Source organism: Brassica napus, chromosome A9 (genome assembly GCF_020379485.1).
Source record: "Brassica napus cultivar Da-Ae chromosome A9, Da-Ae, whole genome shotgun sequence".
Lineage (NCBI taxonomy): Eukaryota > Viridiplantae > Streptophyta > Magnoliopsida > Brassicales > Brassicaceae > Brassica > Brassica napus.
The window spans coordinates 2,540,661-2,558,982 of record NC_063442.1 but is presented as its reverse complement, the minus strand read 5'-3'; the positions used below and the strand labels follow the sequence as shown (position 1 = coordinate 2,558,982).

The 18,322-nt window shown below is 35.4% G+C and overlaps 4 protein-coding genes and 1 non-coding gene across 5 annotated transcripts; 1 reads left to right on the top strand and 4 right to left on the bottom strand.

The window, feature by feature from the left end:
* Positions 1-2,692: 2,692 nt before the first annotated feature.
* On the bottom strand, positions 2,693-3,252 carry LOC106363989 (E3 ubiquitin-protein ligase AIP2). The gene has a single exon (XM_013803639.3). The coding sequence runs from the start codon at positions 3,250-3,252 to the stop codon at positions 2,848-2,850; it is 405 nt and encodes a 134-aa protein (XP_013659093.1). The 3' UTR covers positions 2,693-2,847.
* LOC125577690 (F-box/kelch-repeat protein At4g38940-like) lies at positions 2,693-4,977 on the bottom strand. Its single transcript, XM_048739329.1, has one exon. The coding sequence runs from the start codon at positions 4,904-4,906 to the stop codon at positions 3,785-3,787; it is 1,122 nt and encodes a 373-aa protein (XP_048595286.1). The 5' UTR covers positions 4,907-4,977; the 3' UTR covers positions 2,693-3,784.
* A 4,799-nt stretch (positions 4,978-9,776) lies between these two features.
* LOC106365834 (amino acid transporter AVT6A-like) lies at positions 9,777-12,452 on the top strand. The gene is made up of 5 exons (XM_013805337.3): positions 9,777-10,458; positions 10,792-10,944; positions 11,200-11,403; positions 11,488-11,953; positions 12,045-12,452. The coding sequence occupies exons 1-5, from the start codon at positions 10,041-10,043 to the stop codon at positions 12,178-12,180; spliced, it is 1,377 nt and encodes a 458-aa protein (XP_013660791.2). The 5' UTR covers positions 9,777-10,040; the 3' UTR covers positions 12,181-12,452.
* A 2,865-nt stretch (positions 12,453-15,317) lies between these two features.
* TRNAK-CUU lies at positions 15,318-15,390 on the bottom strand. Its single transcript has one exon. It is a non-coding gene; the product is annotated as a tRNA-Lys (tRNA).
* A 73-nt stretch (positions 15,391-15,463) lies between these two features.
* On the bottom strand, positions 15,464-18,046 carry LOC106363990 (WAT1-related protein At3g30340). Its single transcript, XM_048739328.1, has 6 exons — positions 17,751-18,046; positions 17,318-17,380; positions 17,118-17,234; positions 16,618-17,017; positions 16,339-16,490; positions 15,464-15,756 (listed from the first exon to the last, which is right to left on the bottom strand). The coding sequence occupies exons 1-6, from the start codon at positions 17,936-17,938 to the stop codon at positions 15,585-15,587; spliced, it is 1,092 nt and encodes a 363-aa protein (XP_048595285.1). The 5' UTR covers positions 17,939-18,046; the 3' UTR covers positions 15,464-15,584.
* Between the last annotated feature and the right edge of the window lie 276 nt (positions 18,047-18,322).

Genomic DNA, 18,322 nt, shown 5'->3' with positions numbered 1-18,322 from the left:
GAAAGAGGCATTGAAGAATTATTTGCAGGTGAACAAACAAAGAGTTTCCCTCACTACTGACATTTGGGTTTCTCAAGTAACAGGTCAGGTTCTTTCTTTTCTTAAAAGTGAAAACAATCTCATTTTTTATTTATACTAATAGCATAATTTTTAAAAAAAATTTGCAGGTGCAAGTTACATGGTTGTAACTGCACATTTTGTTGACCCGACTTGGCAGCTGAAGAAGATCATCCTTGGTTTCAAACTGGTCATGGATCATAAAGGTCAGACGATTTCCACAGTTCTTTTAGAATGCTTAGCTGACTGGGGGATTGAGAAACTGTTTTGCATCACGGTAGACAATGCCACTGCTAACACCTCTGCTCTTAGGCGTTTTCATAGTCAGTTTAGGTCAGTCTCGCCTGATGCTTTGGTCTTAGATGGTAACTTTCTTCATATGAGATGTTGTGCACACATTATCAACTTGATAGCTAGGGAGGGTCTAGGTGATTTAGGCGAAAATGTGTTGGCAATCCGCAATGCAGTCCAGTATGTCCGGTCTTCTACCAATAGGTTAAACGCCTTTGACCAAAGGGTTACTACTGGAAAGATGACCCGCGGAAGTCTCCCGATGGATGTCAAGACTAGGTGGAATTCAACATTTTTGATGTTATCAAGAGCTTTGCAGTTCAGAGTGGCTTTTGATAGGATGGAAGCAGAGGATAGACTCTACAATGACTACTTTTTAGAAGTAGAGAATGGTGTTAAGAGGTGTGGACCGCCTGGTCTTAGTGACTGGAATGCTGTGGAGAAGCTAAGGAGGTTCCTGGTCATCTTTTATAATAGCACTTTAGTTGTCTCAGCTTCCTCAAAGGTGAACTCCTACAAATGCTATGGTGAGATTGTGACAATTGAGAGGAATCTCAATGCATTGGCTTGCAACTTAGACCTGGATTTGAAGTTGAAAGCTGAAGACATGTTGCAGAAGTTCTTGAAGTATTGGGATGGCATGAAGAATGTGAACAGGATGTTGATTCTTGCTGCAGTACTCGATCCCAGGAAGAAGATGACTTACCCAAGCTTCTGTTTTGAGACACTGTATGGAAAAGACAGTACAGAAGCCAAAGAAATGAATGACTCTGTGCTTGATCTCCTTACAAGCATGTTCAACGAGTATGCTAGCCGGTTCAAAGGGGCTAATAGTGAATCATCTCAGGCGAAGCAGACTGAGACTGTGGCTGTTCAGGAGAGTCAGGATCATTTGGACAGGCTAAAGTTGGTTGTTGAAGACTTTGGGTATTTGAGAATGGACTCCGAGTACAAGAATCTTGTTGCTGATTCAGGAAATGAGCCAAGGGATGAGCTGGAGATGTACTTAAAGGAACCTGTTGAGAATCAGAAGCTTATGCTGGGATTCGAGTTTGACATACTCGGTTGGTGGAAGGTCCACAAAATCAAGTTTCCTGTGCTAGCAGAGATGGCGAGGGATTTATTTGCGATGCAGGTTTCAGTACTTCTGTTCTTCTGTTGCTAGTGATTTTTTTGTTTTTGTTTTAGAGTGCTTAGCTGACTTGACGATTTACTTGTGATGCAGGTTTCATCAGTGGCTTCAGAAAGTGCTTTTAGCACAAGTGGCAGAATCTTGGAGCCATATAGAAGCTGTCTAACCCATTACTTGATCGAGGTTTTGATGTGCAGTGAGCAGTGGCTCAAAGCTGATATTAAGTTCTCTGAGAAAGTCCAAACAAATGAGCAGATTTTAGCTGAAGTTGAGCAACTAGACAAGCTTGAGAAAGGTATATATTATTTATCCTAGTTTCTCTTAACATTTCATTTGATTGTTCTACTTACCCAAGCTTTTCTTCGTTGCTTCAGAGTTTGGGAGTGTGAGGATTGATGACTGAAGATTGCTTAGGAATTTGGAAGTTTTTTTGTTTCTGTTTTTGTGTTGCCTTTGCTTTTTATTTCAAATTTGATCTCATCAGAGATGTACTCTGTTTCGAATGTTGCTTTTAAGGTTCATTATGAACAAGTTTGCTTTCTTTTGAAGTTTAATAAAGGATCTTTTATGTTTTATTTTCACTATTGCAAGTATTTGTTCCGTTGAGTATTTGTTCTTGTTTTCATCCCCATTTTGAGATAGTTGTGTTTGTGTAATGCATGCTTTGATTGAGTTTTCGAAGTGTGTTTCAGTTTGTATATTTTAGCAAGTCTATAATTTTTTTATGAACAAGATAACAGGTTCAAGAGTAAGTCTATATTTTAGCAAGTCTAAGTGTGTCGGGTAGTAATAGGTATAGTATGAGTAGTTTAGATAACCGAAACCCGGTTTAGAACCGAACCCGAAAATTAAATGGGTTTAAGCGGGTTTAGCTTGTGCTGTAGAATCCGACCCGAACCCGACAAAACCCGAACCGAGACCGAACCGAACTTTTGTAATACCCGATTGGAGCTGTTTTTTGTAAACCCGAAGAACCGAAACCCGATTAGAACCGACCCGAACCCGAATGGTCACCCGATTGCCCAGCCCTATACCAGCTTATACAACAAAAACAGGTACTTATTCCATAATTGCCATATGTATATTCTAAAGTTGGGCTCAATTGATATCAAAAGAACAAAAGTTGGGCTTAATCTAGGCTGTAATAGAAAATGCTTAGATAGAAAATAATGTTATTCATTTACAATACATGTAAGATTTGGTTGCCATTGATCTTTTTTCTACAAAATTGTTAACCATATTTTCAAAGTTGATTAGTCTAAACAAATTCATTTGAATAGGTAGGATATAGCCAATTCACTCGATCTTTCTTGTAATATATTCTGAGTAAGTTACAGATTTTACCAACTAACTTCAAGAAAGCCCAACTAGTTTCTTACATTGTGACGGCAAAGAGGACAAGTGTTCCGATTAGTCAACCAACTCGAGATACAGTCTTTGTGGTAATAATGCCGACAAGGAAGCTCAGACAGTCTCTCACTAGGAGCTAGCTTCTCTCTACAGATGGCACAAACCACCAAACCCCTCTCCGTCAACTCCTCAGCCGTCAAGTTCACCGCCGGAAGTTCCTCGGCCGTTTCCGGCCGCCGCGTGGAAGATGAATTCCCCAACACTTGGCCGAAGATTTCATCGTAAGAACCAAACGTCTCCGTTTCATGGCTGCTTCGTGATGCCAAGTAATGGATGTAGTCGAGGTACTCGTCGTCGATGAAAGTAGCGTTCTCTTGCTCTGCTTCGTTTTCGATCTCGGGAGGAAGATGAAACTCTGCCATTGATTTTAGAAGTTTTTGGAATGTTAGAGTTGTGAAGAAGAAAATAGTACGAGGAGTGTGAACATGATTGGTTCTCGAATGATCGATAAAGAAACAGAAAAAGATTGGGTTTTCGAATGTTCCGTTCAGATTCTTACACGTATATTTCGGATGGTCTGATGTGATCCGTAAGGACAAGACTTGCAAGTTGCTACACATGTGTTGCTTGTCGATCTTGTTTGTGGCCACTTCATGCTGTCATATCACCGACATATCAATAATACAAAGTTGGTGTGGTATTTAAAAATTAAGTAGCTGCTGCCGAGTGCCGATGATAATCGAACCCAAGTCATCCCGGACAGGCGGGAACATTTACAAATATTACGAATCATAAAGATTTCATGAATCCAACGTAAAACAATACGCTCTTTAAGGTTTTGTCTAACATAAACGATGTTAGCAAACTTACAACCACACGAGATGGCATTTAAGATAATTTAAAATACGAAGGGATTTAAATAGGGATATTATTATTATTATTATGCAGCCTGCATCAAACGGTAACAGACACAAATTTCACCAGGTGAAACGGCCCAACTTCCTGAATGACACCATCACACGAATCCAACTTACCCCGAATCTCTCCTCCCTGGCCCCTTTCCAAAGCGATCTCTGCACAGAAAATGGTATCACTGTCGTCATGTCCTTTGGTAAAGAATAGAGCCAGCCTCTTCGCACCGTAGTTCACCGTCCTGGACCACAGCAATGAACCAGCAGTCTCAGCCGCCAAAAAGTCTTCCAACCCGTTGACAACACTCCAACACCTCTGCTTTGGATCATACGCTCTCAAAAGATTCTCAGACACATCGTGATAGTAGAGGACATCATCAACCACACACGCACCCTCCCATTGCTTAGAATTCATCATCTCGTCCATCAATTCCCATTTCATTTCCTCTGGTCCAAAGACAAACGAAGGGTCATTCGTGCTACCTTTGATGTAAACCTTACCATCCATCACCACAGAATCAGACCAATAGTTACCGAGACATATGTCTTCCTTTTCCAACTCAGGCTCCCACGATTGTGTTTCTGTATCAAACACCGTCACCGCCTTCTTCGATTTTTTCCACATCACACCACCCCCCATATAGATATCATCAACAAAGGTAGTACCAATCACATAAATCTTCTTCCCATTGACGATGGTAACCATTTTAGCATACATGTGCTGAGGAATGTCGGAGATGGGCTGAACCGTGTGAGATGTGCAGTCAATGCTGAGCACACCGAGAGAGTTAAACACGTACACCTTGGAACCCACGGGGACATAGAGTCCACGGTAAGACATGAGAGGAAGTGGTTCGACGAGGACCAAGCGGTTTCTGCAGTTGAGTTTCCTGTGGAGAATGTAGAAGTTGTAATCATAACGAATGTTGCGCTTGCGGAGGACGGCATAGACACGTTGCTCTTTGCAGCCTAGGAAGGATCGCCTCTTGTAGAGCGTAGGAGAGGCAATGAGTTTCCTGAAACTCTTGGAAACAAAGGAGAGAGTCGGGTAATGGTTTATGGGTACACGAGCTACGATGTCAATGGTAACGTCGTCTGGAAGTGGCGGAATCAGAGGAGACGACGACACTGACAGCGCCAAGAATTGCTCCGTTAATTCAGACATGATCTGAAACAGCTGTGGTTGAGTGAATCAGGAAATCAACCTCAACAAAAAAAAAGGAAATATGTTATTGGTTAGCCTAAAACACGAAAGTGTGCTAGCTGATTCCAAGTTCAGACATCATTTCAATTTCAGACATCTCCATGTTCAGCCATTCCAAGAAAGAATCATCTAAGTTCACACATCATTTCAAATTCAGACATTATTTCAAATTCAGACATTATTTCAAGTTCAGACATTTCATGTTAAGACTTTTCAAGTTCAGACATCTCCATGTTCAGACATTTACAAGCAAGTTTAGAATTTCAAGCAAGTTCATACGTTCTAAGTTCAGACATAGCTGATCAAGCAAGAATCACAAAGAGAAGAAGAAAGAGTAGATTTCTAGGAAGCTGTTCCAAGACCACATACACACGACACAACAAGTAATGGGTAAGTATTGGTCATGAAATGTATGCATGACTTACGAACCATTTGTCATGAATATTTCAACCATAACCACCCAAAAAGTTACACTCATCATTTCAGCAACAAGCTAGAGAAACCAATCGAACAAGATGGGAAAGGAGGATGGAGAGTGAGAGAAAGAAAATTTTCAGATTTTGAATATAAACCTGCAAGTGGCAAGAGCAAGGAATTTAGGATTTCCGTAAGACACTCTCAAAACCTAAAGAGGCGACGAGTTGCATGAGAGAAGAAGGAGAGAGTGGGATAATCTCTTTATAGGGGTTAAAATGTTAAACCGGTGTCGTTTTACTTGTTACCAATTAGGAATGAAATAAATTTGATTGTGGGGTCCATATCCCAAAAAGGCAAAAAATAATGGTGAAGTATTTTTTGTCGGCTAATGGGGAAGTAACTAAAATGCCTTAATGGTAAACATTTTAATCTCACTACTCCTTAATAATCTTTCTATTTATACAATTTTTTTTTATTAATGGTAAATATTTGACATCTCACCTATTATCTATATTAAACTAAAAACTAAACTTCAAATTAAATATTCATCAACAATTCAACAACTCGATGAATCCCCCCGCTCCCACTATCCTAACATTCTTCGCCCTTCGCCATAATTCTCGTCACCCACCATTCTACATTTGGCAATTTTAAGTTTCCATTTAAAGGTAAATTTTTGTCATTTTCATAAAATTTTCTTATTGATTATATATTTAATATGGATAATGTAAAAAAGTTAAAATTTAAGGATGATTTGGAAATAAATATTAAAATGATATTTAAGGATGATTTAGTTTACTTTACACGATTTGAAACATACAAAAAATTATTACATTGGTGTTAGAGGATATTTTCGTTGTTTAACATATTTGTCATGTAAAACAGTTAAATCAAAGCTAATTTAAAATTTTAAGGTTCTTTTAAAACAATTAGTACGCCTAAAGCAAAACCCTTACTGATACAACTATGTTAAGCTTATATTAAGGCAACTAAAGAATACTAAGACAGTAAGACGATTTGTATTACTAAGGTTAAAATACACGAAGAACAGACCAACTGATCTTTATGGCTAAAGAATCCTTTGGAATCGTTAAGTAATGTTTTAATGCTGAACCAATAACCCTTTACGAATTGAGCGAGAGGAGTAGGGAAGGGAGATAATTCCTTAAAACACTTGAAATGGCAAAATGAAAATCAACAACGGATGTTATATATAATTTTTCGAGATTATTTATGTACAACTTACTTTTTCCTTTAATATAAAGCGATCAATGGACTGGTAATTTAAGATATACTAGGTAGTTGGCCTTCACAACTACACGAGTATAAAAAATTTAATAAAGAGATTTGTTATTTTAAAAGAGATTAAGAGATTTGTCATATTTTAAAATTATGAATTTTTTTAAAGCAAAAAATAATAATAATATTTTGTGAAAAAAATACTCAACTAAGAGTCAAACAAACGAATGGATGTTGGAGTTTTGTTTCTTCATATCTGCCGTTGAATTAAGCTTACTTCTTATGTGGAGTGATGTAATACTATATTTTGTATTCCAATTTTTCTTTAACTTTCTTTTGAATCTTGTGATAATATCTATAAGATTTTTTTTTTACAGCAAACAGTCACAGACTCATGTAATTTCTATAATCTCTATAAAATATGATATCAGAATAATGTCTATTTTAGATTTTATGCATTATTTTGGTAGCCCAAATCAATAAGCTGCTTATCTTAGATTGTCCCACTTCAACTTAATTGTTGAGAAAAATTACTAACCGCATAAGATGATGAGGTTAAGTTCCCATAAATCAAATAAACATACGTCAAAAGATTAAAATAATTATAATGGACAATGTACGAACCAATATTTGACAGAAAATTGAAACAAAACTACTTTAGAATATAAAAGAGTTTTCAAACGATTAATTCTAAAAGTAAACAACAATCCTTAATACTAAAAATAAACAACAATCCTTAATCCTTATATATAAAAAACAAGAAGAATATATGAACAAAACTTCATTACACACGTTGAAATTTATATTAGTTTTTAAAATAAAATTTCAAATGCCGTTTTTCTATATACTGTTCACACAGTAATTAACAGTATACATATGTTCTGTAAATAAAAAATCAACTTCACTTTATGTTTAAATTTTAACTAAATAAACTTTGTTATGATTATCAATTTTTTATTCTACTTTTATTGAATCGATTAGTCACAACCACTTATGATATTCCACTTTGAAATAAGTAACTTCAAAATAAAGTAATACATTAGGTCGCTAACCACTATCAAACGAATCCGAAAAAATATCATTTTCTTTTAACATATTTTCATTTTCATATTTTTGAACATATTTTCTTTAGTAAGACCATAAAATGAATTGTAAATTTATGTAAAAATAAAACATACGAATCCGGCGCGTAGCGCCGGAATACCAATAGTTCAAATATATTACTGTCAATATGTTTTCAAAAGCTGAACAATAAAATGATTTTTTTTCTAACTCTTCCACTGTGCTGTATTAATTTACCAAAGTGAAAAGAGGTGAGAGTAAACTATATTAATGTTTAAACTCCCTTAATTTCCCTCTTTTCCCTTTTATTTCCACTTGATTACTTAATTATTTTACCAATCGTAGGCTAAATGTAACTAGATTAATAATTACCTCTTTAATCAATCAATTACGTGGATGAGTGACTTACCTTCTTAATCTTTATTCAAGGGCGAAGTGCATAAATTAGACCAGGCCATACTTAGGTTTAGGGTACTGGTACATGCACCAAACCCTACTGAGGTATTTAAATCTGCGTGTTTCCTTTGACTCTTAGGTGTGATATGACCTATGGATGAACTAGTCTCAGGATGTATTATATGATGGCTTCTAAGTTCGAAACATTCAAATTTCAGTTACATTTTATCGAAATAGAATAAACACTAATATGTCTATTTATAAGATATGGTTTTTGTTAAAAAAACAAGACTATAGTACAATTGTGAATACTAGTGAGAATGCCACCCAATAAAAGTGTTTTTATAAACATACTTAATGAGTTGAGCATCGACTTTAATGAACAAATGAAGACTACAAAACAACAACAACCACTTTATTTTACATGTCTGTCTTTGGTTAAGATGTTTGCATGCCCTTGATGATTACAATCGCTAGAATTTCATTTCTGTTGCTATATGAGTTGAATTGCTAATGCTCTTGCGACGGTATTTTCTCTTATGAAATAACCTTTTTATGGAAAAATAGAGAAAAAAAACAACCATTAAAGATTCGTTTAGTTAACAATTCTATTGAATATTCGAATGTACTTTTAAAATTCTGGACGTGGCAACCCGTTCTTTAGATATGTTAAAAACCTGAATATTAATACTTGTTTACTAAATTAATATCTAGCTCTGATTTGCCTAACAGTCTATGTACATCTGACTGGGTATATAACTAAACAATGAGCGGATGACGCATGATGATTAATCAACGCTTTGATTACCTCTAAAAGCCAAAACTTGGTAATATTTTATGCCTAATCGTCATCCAAGTCTTGTTAGCTAATTAATTATCAAAGGTGCGGCAATAATTAAGTAGGAGCTAGTTCCTATCAGTCTTTCCTGTCCACATATTATTTTGAAATAAATTAAGAATCGAGTTGTGTCTCCTTTTGATAACTTCTACTCTTCTACAACTAAATTTTCTTAAATAAAAAATTGTGATTGATCATCATAGAAAAAAACTACATAAATTATATGGTACTACAGTGTGGATGTTTATCCTCAAAAGTTATTAGATTTAATACATGTTTGTTTTTGAAAGTATAACTAAATAAAGTTTAGGAATTATGTGCGGTATGTTATATAGTCATTTTTGAACAATTTTTTTACGTTTGTTAAGAAAATATATTAGATTTCAGTTGTAAATACATTATTTTCTATTATCAACTATTTTTAACAGTTTTTAACCAATAAAATCTTTATAAAATACTATTATATTTTTTGAAGTTTATAGTTTGTAATTAATTATCTTTTTGAAACGGAAGAAGTATTATTCTTTGTATAAAATTTGATGTTATGGCCAAATAGGATCTGCTTCTTAAATCTTACAAGGAAGAAAAGTTCCCATTATCTTTATGCACTTCCACGTATGGTAATCGATCCAGTGAATCATAAACGCGGCGTCGATTCTCTCTGCAATCTAATCAGCACCACCTAAGGTCAAATAAGTCGTCATCATAAAAATTCATAAATACAGTGAATTTTGATCGTTCAGTTTTACAAATTTAGCTCACCACGTTACCTATTATCCAATAGCAATCCAAAAAAAATCCCTTTTAAAAAAAGGATTGTAACAGTTCCGTACAGATTATTATAATCATTTCCACGTCAGCAAGACAAAACATCGAGCCTATAAACTTCATCTACATCTCCACCTTCTCCTTCTCCCCCAACCTTCTTCTTATTCGGACAATTCGAAATCTCCACTCTTTGTCAAACTTCAAAGGTTTCGCCTTTGTATAAATTTTTCATCTGGGTTCATCCATTTTCGATAATTACCAACTGGGTCTCGATCAATTTTAGACTTTTCGATTCCCACTTGTCTAATCAGCTGAATCAACCCTCCTCTCTGCTCTGTATTAAGAATCAAAGTTCTCTCCTTTATCAATCCCAAGATGACGATTCAAGACGTTGCGCCCATTCCAAGGAGGTGCTCTTCCTCCTCCGACGTGTTGGCTCCTTTATTGCCCACAACTCAGGGAGACGAAGTGGCGGCTCACGACGAGTTCAACGGAGCTTCGTTTAGCGGCGCCGTTTTCAATCTCGCCACGACCATAATCGGTGCTGGCATCATGGCTCTACCCGCGACGATGAAGATCCTGGGACTGGTGCTCGGGATCACGATGATTGTTGTCATGGCTTTCTTGAGCGATGCGTCTATAGAGTTCTTGCTTAGGTTTAGTGAGGTTAAGAAGAGTAAGTCTTACGGTGGCTTGATGGGTGACTCTTTTGGGAAGCCTGGGAAGGTTTTGCTTCAAGTTGCTGTGCTAGTTAACAACATTGGTGTTTTGATTGTCTACATGATCATCATTGGTATGGTTACTCGTCTCCTAGTCTAATTAAATAATAATCTGATGTTATTTTGTTGAATGAAAAAAATAGGTAGGCGGTAATTAGAAGCTTTATAGGGCTTGATTGCTTAGGCGGACGCCTAGACTAATTTTTTAATGGCTAGACTTATTTTTTAAAAAAATGTTCTATAAAAATCGTTTGTTTAGGCTCTATTTGGGGCGCCTAGTAGACGCTTTATAGAGGTTTATTGTTTAGGCAATCGGTTAGACTGTTCTTTTTAAAAATTTTATTTGGCGTCTAGGCGGGGCGCCACCTAGCTGATTGAATCTTACTCTGGTTGTTTGTTTGTTGAAGGTGATGTGTTGGCTGGTAAGACAGAAGATGGTATCCACCATTATGGTGTTCTTGAAGGATGGTTCGGTCACCATTGGTGGAACGGAAGACTTGCTATTCTTATCATTACAACTCTTGGTGTCTTTGCTCCTTTGGCTTGCTTCAAGCGAATTGGTTAGTTTTTCGGTTGTTATAAATCATGAGATTTTAGGGGTTGTAGACGATTTAGTAAATGTTTCTATAAAAATAATATTTTTAACAATTTTGCAGACCTATGTCTATGTAATATTTTCCGAAAATTTTAGGGGCTATAGACTAATGTTTCACTCGGATATGCCCAGGACCGGCTCCGTGCTTGCCTTGCCATAACTAGATTTGGTCTATGCATTTTAATTGCTTCTCTGACATATGCTTATGCTTTCTTTGCAGATTCTTTGAGATTTACATCTGCCTTATCAGTGGCTCTAGCCGTCGTGTTTCTCATCATCACAGCGGGGATATCTATCATGAAGTTTATCAATGGTGGCGTGGCGATGCCAAGATTGTTACCAGATGTTAGTGACTTAACATCCTTCTTGAATCTCTTCACAGTTGTACCTGTTCTTGTCACCGCGTTCATTTGCCACTACAATGGTAAATCATCTGTTCTTGATTAGAATCATAAGCTTCCAAGAATGAAACAAAACAAAAGACTCACGTTTTCTTGATTTGTTTCAGTTCACAGCATACAAAACGAGCTTGACGATCCCTCTCAGATAAAACCTGTAGTCAGATCAGCTCTTGTGCTTTGCTCATCTGTATACATAATGATAAGCATTTTCGGATTCCTCTTGTTTGGAGACGATACTCTTGATGATGTCCTTTCGAACTTTGACACTGATCTTGGAATCCCTCTTGGTTCTGTCCTCAACGACGCGGTTCGAGTTAGCTACGCGCTTCATCTTATGCTTGTGTTCCCTATTGTTTTCTACCCGTTGAGGATTAACATTGATGGCCTCTTGTTCCCTTCTGCTCCATCGTTAACCTCCTCGAATGTAAGGTTCGGTTGCCTCAGCGCTGGTCTCATCTCTGTCATCTTCTTGGGTGCAAACTGCATCCCGAGCATTTGGGACGCGTTCCAGTTCACTGGAGCTACTGCTGCTGTTTGTCTCGGCTTCATATTCCCAGCTTCTATTATACTAAAGTGAGTTTGATTAAATTATGTGAATAAGAACATGAGTTTTTGTTTTAGTGTTTGTAGTTAAGCAGAGTTCTTCTTGTTATGTTTCTTGCAGGGATCGTCATGGCAAAGCATCAAGCAGAGACACGATCTTAGCTGTTTTCATGGTTGTTCTTGCGGTATTGGCCAATGCGATCGCTATTTACAGCGATGCTTATGCGTTGTTCAAGAGGAACGCACCTCGTGAGTGATTGAGGATGAAGTAAATGTGCAGTTTGGTGTGTTCTTGGATGATGAAGGAAACAAAAGGATTTGTTTTTCTTCCATCTCTTCTTCTTATGTGAGGTTAAATAATCGAGAAGACAAGATTTATCTTCTCTTTGTGTGTTGTACCATTGTTGTTGAGTGTTTTTTTAGCAGACTTCTGCTTGCTTGTGGTTTTGTAATCACCATGAGTGTTGTTGTCTGTAGAAACTTTGTATAAAAGATCAAATGTAATGCAGAATAAATATTTTTTGTATCATATTCTGATATGTTATATATCATAGTTTATTATATCAATCAATGTTGCGCAGTCCTACTGATCAGTGGTGGGATTATAGAACCTGACCCAACTCATCTTTACAAAAGAATAAAAAAGTATGATTTATATATATCTTCGAGGGGCCAACATAACAGATAAAAATTAGAGATTGATTATAATAGTGTAAATGCACTTAGAAGTACTAATATTCTTTGTTTTTGCTACTACCAGAGGACATAAAAATTTATTACAAATGATTATACCATTGATAATTTTAAATGTCTAATGAATGCATACATATTTGATGATTCTACTTTCGCCACATTACTAAACTGTTTTATACAAATTAACGTATAATTTTTAATTCTAATATAACTGATGATAAACTTCATTTTAAGAGATCCAATTTCCAGATTTCTGGGTGTAAAAACATTTGTGAACTATTAATCAAGTCACTAGATTACTGAAAATTCTACGACAAAAGTTTTTGGGTGTATGTATGTATCTCTTCTTCAGAAACAACAAAAGAAAAGAGAGAGAGAGAAAGATAATGTCGCAGAATCTATCTTTCATAATCATGATGAGATTCACAAATATAATCCTAGCTTTCCATATAATCATATTCAAGCCCTAGAAGAGGACCATATCTATGCTCATGAAGGTGCCTTTACATAAAGATATCTAATTTTACTTTTTTGTCACCTTACGATCTTTTCTCGAATATTGGTTTCTTTCTTCTTAAGATTAGCTTAGTAAAATAGCTATTAATAACTTTCTTTTGCTTTATATATCTCGATTTGTTTTAATAGGCGGAGATGCTGGTGACAAGTCTTGACTATCGTGAGATAAAGATACATAGACACAGACACTGCATGACTCTGCATCCTAAAGTATACGTTTGCTTTCACAAAATTATTTCTTAAATAATTTGTATACATCGACATTTTTCTTTCACCATCGTAATCAATCCATTATATCAATTTATACACCATAACAGGAATCGTGCGAGCTCACAGACATTGCTGCACCGAGGAGTGACAGGAGTCTAAGTTCCGCGAGAAAAATGAGAACCTTGTTGGCTATAACCGAGAAGGAGCAAGCGAGAGAAACGAATATTGATGATTCGAGTTTAAAGATTTCAAGTGCAAAGATGGCTGGTAAAGAATTAAATCGTTGTACTGCAGTAGCATTTTAAAAGATTTCAGTACTGTAAACATTTTTTTTCTTTTGTTGATATATAAATTTAACATTTCAACAAAAAAAAAAAAATTTCAAGTGCATCCAAGCATTTGATGGTGGACCAAAAACTAGGGTTGTATAAGATAAGTAAGAGTTTTTCATTTAAACGGAAACCCAAGAAGAAAATATCTGGTCGATTTGTGTATTTCTATAATGTTTTATGGCATGCTGTCGTAAAATGGTAGACGAAATTTAGAAATGTGCTAAAACGTTTTTTTGGGATACGTGTTTCCACTGAAACAAAATCACAACTATATGGAAAATTTTGGTTTGAATTTCGGTCTAAATAGTTTATCTGATAATCTGATAACATGCGATTCAGTTACCCCTTAACATCAGTCAAAACTTATTCTAAATTCGGATTAGCCAGTGTGTATTAACCCTATCAACTTATAGAATATATAAAAAATGATTTCTCGTGGATCAGCAAGTCATCTTCCTGGACATAACATATAATCAAAACAACAAAAAGTACTTAGCTTGTAATACTTGTAGCATTTGTATAATTTCATTAACTAGTTTTATGTTTAAGCTTAGGTAATCATTTTAAGTTAAGAATATTTTCGTTTTCCTTTAGAAAAAACGATCTTTATTTTATTATAAAATAGTTAGTAAAAGCACTGAGCATGTCTCCATTCTAGATATGTCTTTGGCATTACTGCAGGAGAGCATAAGAAGACCAACGTATTGGAAGATATTTTTTTTTTGTAAAACATATTGGAAGATATTGACACCACTAAGGTTTGTCTTGTAAACCTACTTTAAGATTTATATCATAGATTTAGTCTCTTCATTATTCCTCTAGCATTTAATAAGTATATAAATTTGTATGTACAGCATATTGATGATCTCACAACGGTAATAGCCTATACCAAAACTTGAATTTTTTCTTCAGCCAAAGATACCAAGATACTTAATTGTTACAAAATGATTATCCGATCCATAGTAAGCGCCTGATCAATAACCGATCTCCTGACATGATTTAAAATTTTAAATGATTGTGGATCGGTCAAACAAGATGTTGAGTTATAATTAGAAATATGAAGATCGATTTTGTAAGGAAGGTAGTTAATCATGTTGACTTACGGTGATGCGTACATAATATAGGGACTTCTGTTGTATAATAGAGTAATAGTAGCTAGTCGTTACTTAGAAGGGCAGTAGCACTAGCAGCTGAGTTTGATATCTTAGCACTAGCAGCTGAGTTTGAATTTATCTCTTTTGTTTGGAGTTCAAGACTGCAAAATGTGGTTGCAGATCTTAGCGCTTGCTAAATAAAGCTTTGTAGTAATAAATGAGCGAGTAAATCCCCTCACCTAAAAGTTTTAATGGAAGTGTGTTTCAAAAAAAAAGTAGCTAGTCGTTGCTTACCTTATGAAATGAAATATGTTGTATCGAAGTTCTTACATGGAAAAATTATACTATGATTTTAGGGAAAATATAGAGAGAAGATTTAATGTTATACACGAAAACGAAAGCAGTTGGGATTATCATTAAGCCAATGCAAAGAAAATGAAATAAACGAAAATCTGACGATATATATAAACTCTTAAACTAACTAAGGTAATTCCTTGGTAATCAATAGTTTTTACTCAAAAGCAATATACATTTACATTTTAAAAAAATCGCCCACCGTGGAACGCGAACCCACGACCACAAGGTTAAGAGCCTTGCGCTCTACCAACTGAGCTAGACGGGCATTTGATGATGCTTCTATATAACCATAATTCGGTCATCATTTATTTATTGGCAAACATCTCAGAAACTCGAAATTTGAACATATTTTTATTTCTGTATAACAGTTTTAGTGTTATGATTTTCTGTCAGACATTCACTGTAATTAAGTATTAGTTCATTACCATATGCAAAACAACTATATGTATATCAAAGTAATTATTTTCCAGACACTGGATGGGCAGCACTATTAAGTTCCTTTGGAGCTGTCCCAGAATCTTCAAGATCGAGATTTAATGGTTCTTGTTTGGTTACTTGTGTCGGCTTATCCTTGCTTTTGCCCCATAAAAGTATATAAAGTCCCACGATGATGACCACTGATCCTATCACACTTTTTGTCATGCAACATATACAGTTCGTGTATCAAAAACTATTAGTAACAAATGTCAAAAAGAACCACTTGATATCTACCGTACGTTAGGCGAAAGAAACCCATAAAATTAGGTGTCCTTCTTGTGTAATCATTTCTCATATTTGATCTCAATCTCCACTTCGATAAAAGGTATTTATCACAGATATTAAAGGTCTGGATAAGTTTCAATGATATTCTACCAAGTTAATGATTTTTTTTTTGTTATGCAATATGATGCATGCGTCAACTTCGTCTAATTCCAGTTCCACGTTCAAAAGGTCACGCAGATGAAAGGGTCTTTACTCTTTTTTTTTTTCTTTTTCTTTGTTTTGCCAAATAGGGTCTTTACTCTTTAGTATAGACATATTCTATACAAGTCATTGAATACTAAAATATGTATTATGCAACATTGTATTATGATATGTTTGATCCAATGCAATTCTAAAATCGTTTGTTTGTATGTATTTTGATATTAGGTTAAAGATATATATATATATATATATATATATATATATATATATATATATATATATATATATGTAGAAAGGAAAAGTATGTTACCTTCCGCAGTAAATTTGCTCGTGAAGAAAAGAGAAGCTGAAAAAGGCAGCAAAAACTTGAATCAAAGGGATGAAGCTAGACGTGAAAACCGGACCTCTTTGCTGGAGACACCATGACATTCCCACGTAGCACAATCCAGATCCCACGATGCCCTATACAAGTACCGATCATAGTTGCTTACTTTCATTAAAACCGATTTTTTAAGAAATTGCAACTTGTAAAACACTAGACTACATGTAATTAATTTATAAGAATCTTAAATGTAATATTATTACTTACCGAATAAAGTAAAGCTAAAACTTGGAACTTCTCTTTAACGACCCACATGGATATGCTCCTCTCCGAGATCAAACTCAACAAAGCAGATTGGATCACACCAAAAAAAGAGAGGATCGCGGTGCTTGTGTATTGACATGGATACTTCCGGCATATTTTGGCTTGAACAATGAACCACGATGACCATATTAAGATTGATATGATCAGCATGACCGAACCCATGGCCCATTTTTGCGTTACCGCAGTAGTTGGACTATTTGACGTTTGTGTTTCTGCTTGAGCGTTTTGTGGAGTTAATGAGCCTCCTTTATAAAGCGTAAGTACCAAAGCTCCACAGATGCATATCATTGTGCCTAACACTTTGGCTCTTCCTATGTTGTTCTTGATGTTCAACGTCTCTTGCCTAATCATTCATTATTTGATAATATTGTACAATAGTTTATAAAACTGAATGAAGAATCCAAATGGTATGGAAATGTGTTTTGATCGATTTTCATTAGTACCTAAAGACGAGAGCCATAGCAAAAGTGATCGAAGGAACCATGTTGCTAAACGCTAAGGCGAAAGTGGAAGACGTATATTGTAGTCCAATTAGAAAGAAGTATTGCACCAAACTTGTCCTGCAAATTTGAAAGTGACAAAAAAAATTTACAGTTAAATTTCTTAACGTCCAATGTTAAAACCAATACCAAAAGAAACTTACCCCAGGAGAGCGCTTAAGAAAAGGGAACACAAGATACTACCAGTGAGTTTTGGCCTGTTATGTCTACAAAAAGAAAAACCAAATTAATTTCTTGCCAGTGGAATACGAATCTATCTTTTTCCTCGAAAAATATTGTAAAATATATTTAAGAATTTGTTGACTTTACACAAAAGAGACTGAAACCAAGAGTCAACAAGGCTCTCGAATAAACAAGACAGCCACTTATAATTTAATAAGTATAGAAACTTCAATGATCTTAACTAATCAACATAACCAGAAAATATTGGATTTAAGCAAAAAAAGTATATATATTGGATGAATTAGTTGAATTTTTATGATGAAGAAGTTATGTGACTAGAGTGAATCCGTGACTAGGTCACTGTACCCAAAGGCTCGAGTAGTTATATTATATCGACATATAAAACACACATACCTTTCTAAGAAAATAGCTAATGGTGTCAAGAACAGAGTTCCTGCGGCAAGTCGGTAAGTGGCCGCAACCATACGGTTAACTCCTTGATTAAGCATCTTCTTGAACATAACGTTTACACCGCTTAGCGCAATGTTTATAATTGACATCATAATCACAGCTTTCCACAATTTCCCATCCAACTTCACCATAATTTTGTATGTACGTATCAGTGTATATGTGTGTGTATATATAGATATATATGCTAGCACTTCTCTTATGTAGTTTTGGGAGGTTGTTGTGATAAAAATATTTGATGAGAGTGTGGCTATATATCGTGACTCAAATAATGCTCAGAATGGTATCATTATCGCATTTGCCTTTAACTAATCTCATTGTGCTTTGAACTTGGCTTTTCTGTCGTTGTTCTCTCAACTATTCATGACCCAAAAAAGAGAGCGAGAGAGAGGAAAAAAGGTTGATTAATTAATGGAAACTCTAGTAGCTTCCATTATCACGACGTGACATCATACACCAATTATATGCTTAATTCACTATATATACGTATAGAAACAACTTGAGAAATACTTGGGTTC